The sequence below is a fragment of the Ipomoea nil genome, unplaced genomic scaffold (assembly GCF_001879475.1).
Source record: "Ipomoea nil cultivar Tokyo-kokei standard unplaced genomic scaffold, Asagao_1.1 scaffold2742, whole genome shotgun sequence".
NCBI classification, from domain to species: Eukaryota; Viridiplantae; Streptophyta; class Magnoliopsida; order Solanales; family Convolvulaceae; genus Ipomoea; species Ipomoea nil.
Genome location: NW_017619170.1, coordinates 156572 through 168412, shown reverse-complemented (window position 1 = coordinate 168412; position 11841 = coordinate 156572). Strand labels below are relative to the sequence as shown.

Here is an 11841-nt window from a genome sequence, read left to right as displayed (position 1 = left end):
CAAAAATCATCCTCCAGAATTAATTATTGGGAATATCCATGAAGGCGTGAAAACAATATCATCTACCATGGAAGCACTGTTCACGTGTTATCTATCTCAGATTGAACCAAAAGAAATTGACGAAGCTCTCAATGATCCGGATTGGATAAATGCTATGCAAGAGGAGCTCGATCAATTCAAAAGAAATGATGTTTGGGAACTTGTTCCAAGACCGCCGAACCACAATGTTGTAGGAACCAAATGGGTCTTCCGGAACAAAGCAAACGAAGAAGGCGTGATTGTTAGGAATAAAGCAAGGCTCGTTGCAAAAGGATACTCTCAAGAAGAAGGAATTGATTTTGATGAAACTTTTGCACCGGTGGCTCGACTTGAAGCAATCAGAATTTTCCTAGCCTACGCCGCACACAAAGATTTCACCGTTTATCAAATGGACGTGAAAAGCGCATTCTTGAATGGTCTACTCGAAGAAGAAGTTTATGTCGAACAACCCCCAGGTTTTGAGGTAAAAGGCGAAGGTGATAAAGTCTACAAACTTAAAAAGGCATTGTATGGGTTGAAACAAGCACCTAGAGCTTGGTATGATACTTTGTCAATGTTCTTGATAAGCTGTGGATTCACCAAAGGCCTTGTTGACAAAACTCTATTTAGAATTCAAGATGGTGATCATATTTTATTAGTGCAAATATATGTTGATGATATTATTTTTGGAAGCACTAACAATTCTTTGTGTGAGAAATTTTCGAAGCTTATGCAGAATAAATTCGAAATGAGCATGATGGGTGAATTGAATTACTACTTGGGCTTACAAGTCAAACAACTGAAAGAAGGAGTATTCATCAATCAAGCAAAGTACACCCGCGACTTGATAAAGAAGTTTGGCCTTGATGGAAAATCATCGATCAAAATTCCAATGAGCACATCAATAAGGCTAGACAAAGATGAAGATGGAAAGGATGTCGATCAAACAAAATATAGAGGAATGATTGGTTCACTTCTATATCTTACTGCAAGCAGGCCGGACATTTCTTATGCTGTGGGCGTGTGTGCAAGATTCCAAGCAAATCCAAAAGAAAGCCACCTCACCGCAACAAAGAAGATCATACGATATCTGAAAGGCACAATCAATGTTGGATTGTGGTATCCAAAAGGTACAGATTTTACTCTAACGGGTTTTTCAGATGCGGATTTTGCAGGTTGCAAAATAGACAGAAAAAGCACTTTCGGGACATGCCAGTTCTTGGGGGGAAGGCTTGTTTCTTGGTTCAGCAAAAAGCAAAATTCCATCGCAACTAGTACCGCCGAGGCCGAATATATTGCTGCAGGAAGTTGTTGTGCGCAAATTTTGTGGATGAAGCAACAATTGAGGGATTACGGAGTTAATTGTGATGACGTTAGTATTTATTGTGATAATACTAGTGCAATCGCTATCACTCACAATCCGGTGCTTCACTCAAGAACCAAACATATCGACATTCGACATCATTTTATAAGGGATCACGTTGAAAAGAAAAATCTGAAGATCGAATATATCCCTACGAAAAACCAAGTTGCTGATATTCTCACGAAGCCTTTATGCGAAACGAGATTTTCTACCTTAAGGCACGAGTTGGGAATGATCGAAATGAGCTAAGTATCACTGAACTTAAACTCTCTATTTAAATTGATACTTGTGCTCAAAATTAATTGCTTTACGTGGATAAATTGTTTTATGTGTTTCTATGCATGTTTTTATTCGAAATATTTATGTGATAAAATTGCAATATGTGTTAGGAATTTATTTGTGTATTTGCATGTATTATTTAACGTGAGATCATATGCCATGCAAATTAATTTGATAAAATGTGCAATTCGTGATTTATTTGATAATTTGTTTAAAATTGCATGTTTTAATTTGTTAATCAGTTTTTGAGTATGTGTTCATGTTTCTGTAAATTAACTAACTTGTTTGCATGAACAATTTGCTCTAAAAATGATTTACCATGTTTATTTGATAATATATATGTGCTATGTGCAAAATGTGATTTAATATGTTATTTGTATGTGTGTTTCGTATATATGCAGTATATGTGATATAAATTGCTATAAAATTTTTTAGAAATCTAGAAATTAGTATTTTTGTTAGTTTCTAAAATATTTTGGAATCTGATTAATATGTTTTTTTTTTTTTTTTTGCAACACAAATCTGAGGCAAGACCTCTAATCAAAGGCTTTTATAATATGGTCTTCACACAGTTTGGTGCTTCTATTAAGGCTTTGCGTAGTGACAACGGTCCGGAGTTTAATATGACAGATTTTTTTCATGAAAAGGGCATCATTCATCAGAGGTCTTGTGTAGAAACTCCGCAGCAAAATGCGATCGCTGAAAGAAAACATCAACACATACTTGCTGTTGCTAGAGCCTTGCGTTTTCAAGCTCAACTCCCTCTTGATTTTTGGGGCCATTGCGTTATGCATGCCACATTCATAATTAATCGACTTCCATCACCGGTTATACAAGGGCTCACTCCTTACTGCAAGGTGTATGGCAAAGACACCACTATTGATATGCTTAGAGTTTTTGACTGCTTGTGTTATGCTTCCACTCTATATCATGGCAGACATAAGCTAGCTCCTCGCAGCAGGATGGGCGTTTTTATTGGTATGCCGGCCAATGTTAAAGGCTACATTCTATACGACATTCAACAAAGATCTACATTTGTGTCTCGAGATGTAATCTTTTATGAGAATCAATTCCCATATGCCAAAGAATCTCTTCAACATGAATCAGTCACAGAGGCATTCACTCCTTCATTGCCCAACATTCCCATTTCCACACCTATCACTTATGAGTAGGATGGGTCAAAACAAGTACATGATGATTTGCCCAACAGTGGGCTTAATACAGAAATGACTACCGGTATGGAACAAGTAGAAGATTTGGAAGCAGTTCATGATCATCAAAGTAGTCAAATGGACAAATTGCAGGCCCCTAATCATCAGAATAGTCCCCAGCATAGGCAGCAACCTCCTAGACGATCCAACAGGATTCGACAAGCTCCTAATCACTTATAGGATTACTACTGTGATACTGTTATGAGGCATGGCTCATCACCTCATCCAGTATCAAAGGTAGTTTCTTTGCTACACCTTGAACATACTCACATGGCTTTTTCGGTGACAGTTACAAATATAAGTGAACCACGATCTTATAATCAAGCCATCAAGTTCGACTGCTGGAAAGATGCCATGAATACAGAGATTAAGGCCCTTCAAGACAACAACACATGGGAATTAACCACTTTGCCTCCCAATAAGATTCCCATAGGGTGCAAATGGGTTTATAAGGTAAAGATTAAAGCAGATGGAACAATCAACAACTCGGTGTGGATTACATTGAGACTTCTTCTCCAGTAGCTCGCCTCACCACCATTCGTTCCTTTCTAGCTATAGCTACTTCGAATGATTGGCACATCCATCAATTGGACATCAACAACGCCTTCTTGCATGGTGATTTTCATGAGGAGGTTTACATGACACTGCCTCCCGGGTTCCAAGCTACTCAACCTAATCAGGTCTGCCGGTTACTTCGTTCCCTATACGGCTTGAAACAGGCCTGCCGTCAATGGAACACAAAACTTACTGCTGCCTTAGTAGACACTTGTTTCACACAATCGAAGTCAGATCCTTCACTTTTCACTAAGGGCTTTGGTTCATCATTCATTGCCCTTCTAGTTTATGTCGATGATATTTTGGTTGCCAGTGGAGACATCAATCTTATTCATGATCTGAAACACTTTCTGGACACTACTTTTAAAATAAAGGACCTAGGCAGCTTGGGTTTTTTCTTTGGCATCGAGGCAAACAGGTGTAAGTCTGGCTTGAATTTATGTCAGCGCAAATACACCTTGGACATTCTACATGAAGCTGGTTTCATCGACTGTAAACCGGCTAGTACTTCGATGGTTCCTGGCCACCATTTGATGCATGGAGATAGTGAGGCCCTGAAAGATGTTGGTTCCTACCGACGATTAGTGGGGAGGTTGCTTTACCTCACAGCTACAAGGTCTGACATTAGCTATGCCGTTCAACAACTAAGCCAATTCATTGATGCCCCGACTGAGAAACATCTCGTAGCTGCTCATCGTGTGTTGCGCTACATCAAGGCTGCACCCGGCGAAGGCATTTTCTATCCAGTAAACAATCCCATACAGCTGAAATCTTTCTCAGATTCCGATTGGGCCTCTTTCATGGAGACTCGTAAATCCATAACCGGCTACTGTGTCTTCTTCAGCAATGTTCTTGTTTTTTGGAAGTCAAAGAAGCAGGCTACAGTTTCGAAGTCCAGCTTCGAAGCAGAGTATCGAGCTTTAGCCACCACTGTATGTGAAATTCAGTGGCTTCACTCTCTGCTCCAAGATCTACATGTCCAGTTAATGAAGCCTGCTACCTTATTTTGTGACAATAAGTCCGCTGTGGCGATAGATGAAAATCATGTTTTTCATGAACGTACCAAACATATCGAGATCGATTGCCATGTCATTCGTGAAAAAGTCTCCCAAGGCTTCATCAAGCTCCTCTCCGTCTCTTCTGATAATCAGGTTGCCGATGGGTTTACAAAGCCTTTGCCTATTTCTCCGTTTCGTTTGTTTGTATCTAAGTTGGGCGTTCAAGACTTACACACGCCAACTTATGGGGGGGGGGGGGGGGGTGTTAGAGGATAAAAATATAGAACAGAATAGATGAGGACAACTTTTTAATTTCATCTTCTTTTTCTGTTATAACCGCTGGTTATATACTGGCCTTGGGGCTATCTCTGTAACACAGTTCACTTTACCATCTTTCCTTCTTCAATGACAACTGCTATTCACATGCTTCCATAACACCATCCGACACCTTCCTATAACCTTGTGTGGACCAAAACAAGATCTGCTAAAATCATAACCTTTGTCAGCATCAAATTAATTTAGATGAAAGAAACTGCATCAGTTTAAAAGCAAGGGTTCATTGACGCATTAAGCAAAAATGACCATATATACCTGCATATTAACCCTTTCCTTTTTGTTTAACTTTGCAACTACTTTGGGTAACACTAACCATAAAACTAATTACTAATTAGTCGTGCTAGTGTTCTATATTCCCATAAATTGTTTAGCCTTTAACCATTTTACATTCCAGTTTACATATACACAGATCAGATGAACAGGGATTAGCTTCTATTCTTACTTGCAGTGAAAATATGCTAATTAATAATATGCAGTGAAAATATAAAACTGGTATTTAAAAGTGTAAGCTGACAGAAGAAAACTAACCATATTATTCTTTAAGCCTTTTCTTGTGTTCAACAATCAAGTAAAAACTTTGATCATGTATTGGGTGAACAACCTAAGTAAAGAAAAGATGAAAGATAATCAAAACAAAAGAATCACCAAAAGGTTAATGCAAACAGTTGTACCCTTGGCACGTGACAACAATAAATATGCCTGAACTACTTGAAGTCCCTTACATACTCTACTAACTTAGAGACATCTTCCTTTCTAAAGATGTCCCAGAGAGCACCATCATATTCTTCAAACTTAGCACAACCATTTCCCTTAGGATACCCTATATTCTAAGTTCCATTATTATTCTTCACAAGTTGACAACCACCATCATATTTTTTCAAACTCAGCAAAATCATCAGCTAATATAAAGCAATATCACACAAAAGAAAATTGCTTAAGAAAATAATCTACAGAGTACAACAAAGAGAGCACATATCAAGCTATATAAAGCAAAGATATTGTAAATACATGAGTAAAGCAAAGAGAGCACATATCAAGCTTTGCAGTACTAGAAAATTTTATATAAATCAAGAAATTGTAAATGAAATAATTTAGGGTAAAATGAAATTAGGATTTAGGGATAAATGGAATTAGGAATTTTTTGAAACCAGGAATTTAGTGTTAGGGTTTAACATTTAGAGTAATAGAACTAACCAGCTTGGAAAGACGAAAGAAGCCGCGGAAATCGTTGCAACAGTTCGCAATTGCACAATCGGTCAGTCGGGCACGACCGACACAACGACCACCCACGCGGCGGAGAGGAAGCAGTCAGCGTAGAAGCATGTAGCGACGACCGAAGCAATGACAGACCTTGGCGGCGACATTTCTGTCGGAGACAATGAGCGATGGTCGTCAGTGGTTGTGGCAGAGGAAATGGCGACTGCCAAACGGCGGTCAGTGACCATGGAGAAGGTGGAGGAGATTTTGATGGAGAGGGTATCGACCAAAATTTATGTATTTCCCGCTCCATAGGTTGTTCAATGGTGCTGAGAAGATGAGTTTGCGCTGTGAGCAGAGAAGAGTTTGCCACGGGAAACGACTACATGGAATGATTTTTTTTTTTTTGGTTTGAGAGGGAAATTTATTTTTTAATTAAGCGAGCAGGAGTAGGGCTGACTTAAGCGTTTAGAGAAAAATTTTGTGAAAATGAGGATTCTTACCGCCCAAACACTTAAAAATTTCAATTTCTGTCCAATAACAATGTTGGACGGTATATAATAACACCTATTATTTTGCATCTCACCAACCGGTCAATTCAATTTTCCGACTAATGCACTACGGTAGGACGACATTTCCGTCCAACATTTAGTGTCGATCGGAACTTCCGTCCAACGCGTGAATGTTGGACGGAAATTCCGTCCAACTTTTCGTCAATCCCTATTTGTGACTTAAAGTTGTGATTTTTTACAAATTACCGTCCAACATTTTTGTTGGACGGAAATGTTGTACGAAAATAGCGAGATTTCCAGCAGTGCCTAATTTAGTCATTGACTGTAGTTGTTTTTACCCAATTTAGTCATTGAATATAGCGATTTTTCTCAATCTAGTCATTGATATTTGATTTTAACAACTGATGACTCAATTAGGTAAAATCATCGACGTCTAAGACCCAATTAAGAACAAAAAGAGGTTTAGCATTAAATCAATAAAAAATCACTATAGTCTAGGACTAAATTGGGTATTAACTCTGTAAAAAAAAAAAAAAAATATCTTGAACATTTTCACCATTACTTTAGTGTGACACTATTTATTTGGAGGCACCACCATTCTTAGCTAAGCTACCATGATACAATTAGCCTTCTTTTGAAGCCTTACTTGTTTCTTACCACTACCCCTCCCTCCTCTCACCTTGAGCCTTTAGAGCAACCCATTTTAGTGATTTTTTAAAAAGAAATTATGATCGAAGAAAGAGAATGTGATGTAGTAGAAAAGAGAGAAAATGTTTTTGCAAAAGAATTTATTTTTCAAAATACGGAAAAATATATTTTTTTTCTATGTTGGAAGAAAGAGAATGTGGTGTAGTAAAATAGAGAGAGAAAATGAAAGCTTGTTTTTGTAGAAGAAACAATTTTTTAAAAAGAAGGACTATAATAGAATTGGGTAGTTGAGAGAATCACACATGGTGCTTGAGGGATTTAATTAATTCGGGTGTTCCGAATTAACAAATTCGATAATTAAGAAAATAGCGAATGGATAAGCAAAATAGGTAAAATAAGTGTTGTAGGGTTGCGGAGACCAAATATGTTGTATTAATAACGGAGTTGTCAAGCTATTACAATAATGGTTTAGGACAAAATGGATAGAACATGTCTTAATGAGACAAGAAGGAAGCTATTTATACATGCCAAACCCCCTAACCGCCCCCTAACGCGGTGGGGTGGTTGCATTTCCCGCTTTGACCGCGTTCGGGCTCGCGGTTTGACCAGTCGAGGCCTCGAAGCCAAGTTCTCATGGCCGAGCCCTCATAGCCGAGGCTCCATGGCTGAGGCCTCGCAATTGATCTCTCATGACCGAGGCCTCGCATACCAACCCCGACGGAAGAGCCTAATGGCCCAGTGTCAAAGGATTCGGGTCGAAGGGCTATCACCCTAAGGGAGCTCGAGGTTCGACATTGCGTACCAACCCAATGGAAGAGCGTAATGACTCGGGTCAACAGACTCGGGTCGAAGGGCTATCACCCTAAGAGGGCACAAGGTCCGACCTCGTATACCAATGGTGCCCAATGGTCGTTTGTTCTTTAGATGCTAGTTGAGAGATTTGATTACCTGACCTTTTGTTTTTCACATGTTATTCATACCCTAGATTGAAGCCCATAGAAAGATTTCCAAAAAAAAAAATCACAATTAGGCATGCTTTTCAAATCTTGTTGAACCCTCAAACAATCAACTTCAATTGAAAAAATATAATAAAAAATGTGTACAAATTGAAAACATTAAGAAAATGGAATAATTAAAAAAAGACATAAAAGAAAGCATTAAAGCTTTGTTGAATTTAAGAGAATGTAGTAAACTTTTTTCTAAACTCATAAATGAAATTCAAACATAAATTAAATGATTGAATGAAACTTACTAGCCAACTAGTAGGCTAATATTATATCTAAATACATTAATAAAGAGAAAATATAAGATAAATAAACAATAATTAAATTTATCTAAAGCTTTAAAGCAAGGGTTAAATTAGCATCTTCATTCTCTTGACATTGACAAAACTTGGTTGCGTCTTCAAAAGGCTTTTCTAATTGATTCAACAAAGGTAAAGTTCCATCGATACTATTACGCTCCATTGATGATCCAATGTTGCTCCTTTCTGACCTTAAACCATGTCCCCCAACAAAATTTGATGGCGCTCCCTGTTGAGGACGACTAATAATAGTACCAACGGGAAGTTCCTTAGAAAACAGTGCAGCAATTGCATTTTCGTTAAAAGTGGATTGTCGCGGTCGGATTTGAGCGATTTGTGATCCAAAATACATTGGTGCACGTGCAACATTGACTATAGGTGAAATGGCTGCATCTTGTCTTATATGATGTTCAAAATGGGATAAAAGTTGTTCGATGGTTGGAAAAATGAGATCACAAACTCGACAAACTATTGGATTCTGAATATTGATTGGAACATCTGCATTCCTATGTTGGAAATTAAAACCATTTCCTGACATGACGATGTGATCGAAAACTTAAGAGTAATAGCAAAGAAATAAAAACAAAGAACAAGAGAGGATTCTTTGATAAAAGAGTAGTAATACATATGCGCAGATATATATAGGTGTAAATTGTAAGCTAGGGTCCACAAGGAATGCGTACTTTTCACTTATAATAGATATAATTTAATTTATTTCAAACAAATAAATGGAGTATCAATTCAAACATATTTAGTCCATATATTATTAAAATTTTCAATTTAATTTCTATATTATTTAATACTGAGTTAATACCTAATTTAGTTATTGACTATAGTTATTTTTTTTTTTTTGTCCTAAACATCTTTTCTTTTTTTTTTCTTTTTTTTTTGTTGCTTAATTAGGTTATGAATTTTGATAGTTTTAGTAAACATATTTATTGTTTTAATTATAGACTATTTTTAAATATATAATTTCAATGACAGTTGTATTGTAATTTTTCGTGGTAATAAAATTGAATGGTGGATGAACCTCCTTTTTACGACTGCAATTAATAGAAATTCCATATTAAATTTGATTGGTGGACCAACTTTCTATTTATACACTTACATTTATTATTCACAAATTGTCACTCCTAATGTGGAAAATGCATATTCGGAATAAATTGTTACTCCTAATATGGAAAATGCATATTTGGAATAAATTGTCACTCCTAATATGGAAAATGCATATTTAGAATAAATTGTCACTCCTAATATGAAAAATGCATATTTGGAATAAATTGTCACTCCTAATATGGAAAATGCATATTTGGTAATTATTGTGTATTACCTTTTGGAGTGATAATTGTAGGGATGGTTAGTAGTTTCCTTTTCAATAATATACAAATAGAATTTTGTTCAAATGCGGCGTTTCTCTCCCATGCGGTCGTGCAGACTCATCTGGACCATTGCTTGCGTTTAGATCAACGGTTGAAAATGAATGAAGATTGGAAAAAAATGTGGTGGCATTTTGATAAGTTCCTACACCATGTATATTTCGGTGGTGCACTATGGGTCAAACTATCTATGATGTCCCTATATTATAGTGTTTTTTTTTTTCAATTTAGTCCTTATACCTTTATTTTGTTCAATTTAGTCCATGTACTTTCAAAAGTTGTGTAATTAAGGATAATAGTTGACGGTGTTAATATTACTGTTAACTTAACTTACGTGGCGCTGACATCATCACTGTCACATCATGATATTTATAATCCTACTCATATATTACTTTATAAATATTTAAAATTTAATTATTTTTGCCATCAATACTCAACACGTGTGACACCCCAAAATCAAAATTCAATTAATGGGTTAATTGAGTAAATAATCCTATTTCAATTGGGGAATTAATTCCTAAAATCCTGAAATTCAATACTTGAGGACTAGTATTTGACTAGTCAATTCCAAAGTCAAAGTTGTACCTTGAGCTTTGAAGGGAGTTCCCTTGTTCCTTACATTTCCTAATGTTAGTAAGGGCATTCTTGACCTTTCACCTAGTGTTAGTATTGTAACCTAACCTAGTAGACATCTTCATTCTATTCCTTACACTTTCTAAAAATTAAGCTCTACCTTCTCTCTAAAAAGGTGAGTAGCTTTTCTTCCAAGCCAAGTTGAGACCTTGCCAAGGCTTCAAGAGTTGCTTCCAAGATTCAACCTTTGTAACACCCCAAAATTTTAAGACTTTTAAAGCTTATATAATAAAGGTGAAACCTCATCAATTCCCAAAACATAATATAAAGAGTACGGGGTGCTATGCCACACCTGAGCTAGAGAACTCAGGTGCACAGGCTAACTAACTAATATCCCCAGTAATGCAAATACATAATCATGGCACGCAGACCGAAAGGGAAACTAACTACTTCTACGCTCCAAGGTTTTAGCACGCTCCAGTGTCTACTCTTCTGTGCCTGAAAGCCAAATATATCTGTTCAGCGAGAGATGCTGGTAACCCACTCCAACGCGTTGAAATACAATACATATAGATATATACATAGTTATATGAAAAACCATTTCGAAGCATGAAGATATATCCTAAGAGACTCTAGCTTTCAAACAGGGAATAGACTCGACAGAAAGGGATAAACACAACAAACAGACATAACCAAGCACACAAAATTCTCAACGTAGGGCACAGATATAGGTAAGCACAATAATCATAACCAAGCATATATAGTTCACTAGCATGTGTCCTATGATCACGCCTTCGTAACAATCATAACATCAAACATCCATATCTCATCACATAGCACACTTTGTTGGCGCCACAGGACCAATCGCATGCCCATAGATGAGGGTCAGCGCATATAGCTCTGACACGGCCCCGCAGCACCCTGCCCCGTATCGCAACACGGAGGGGTCGATCGCAACCGACCGATGAACCGCAGCTCATCATAGTGTTTGATCGCAACCAAACAGTGGACCGCAGCCCAAGAGTATGTCACTGACCGCAGCCAGGAAATATTAACCGCAGCTCATGTAGAAACGTTTGATCGCAACCAAACGGTGGACCGCAGCCCAAGAGTGTAAATCTGACCGCAGCCAGCTTCTGAACCGCAGCTCAGGAATAACCAATTCGATCGCAACCGAATTGGGGTATCATGCACACATAACACATAGCAAGCACATGCAGCCCACATTAGCACATTGGGAGGGGGGAGAAATCGTATAATGAAACCTATGCGTGATCATCCACATACTAAGAGTGATCCTAAGGGGTTCATACTTCTTACACCTAGGCCAACGGGATACCAATTCAACTAGCATGCAATATATAAGACTTATACAACCTACGAACGGTACCCGAAATATCAAACTAGACACATGCACGATAGACGGAGTCCATTGGGACACCACGGGGGTCGGGGGAACATCAAACGGGGAA

General features: G+C 37.6%; 1 protein-coding gene across 1 annotated transcript; it reads left to right on the top strand.

The window, feature by feature from the left end:
* Positions 1-3509: 3509 nt before the first annotated feature.
* On the top strand, positions 3510-5189 carry LOC109156586 (uncharacterized mitochondrial protein AtMg00810-like). Its single transcript, XM_019304438.1, has 2 exons — positions 3510-4620; positions 5155-5189. The coding sequence occupies exons 1-2, from the start codon at positions 3510-3512 to the stop codon at positions 5187-5189; spliced, it is 1146 nt and encodes a 381-aa protein (XP_019159983.1).
* The last annotated feature ends 6652 nt before the right edge of the window (positions 5190-11841 follow it).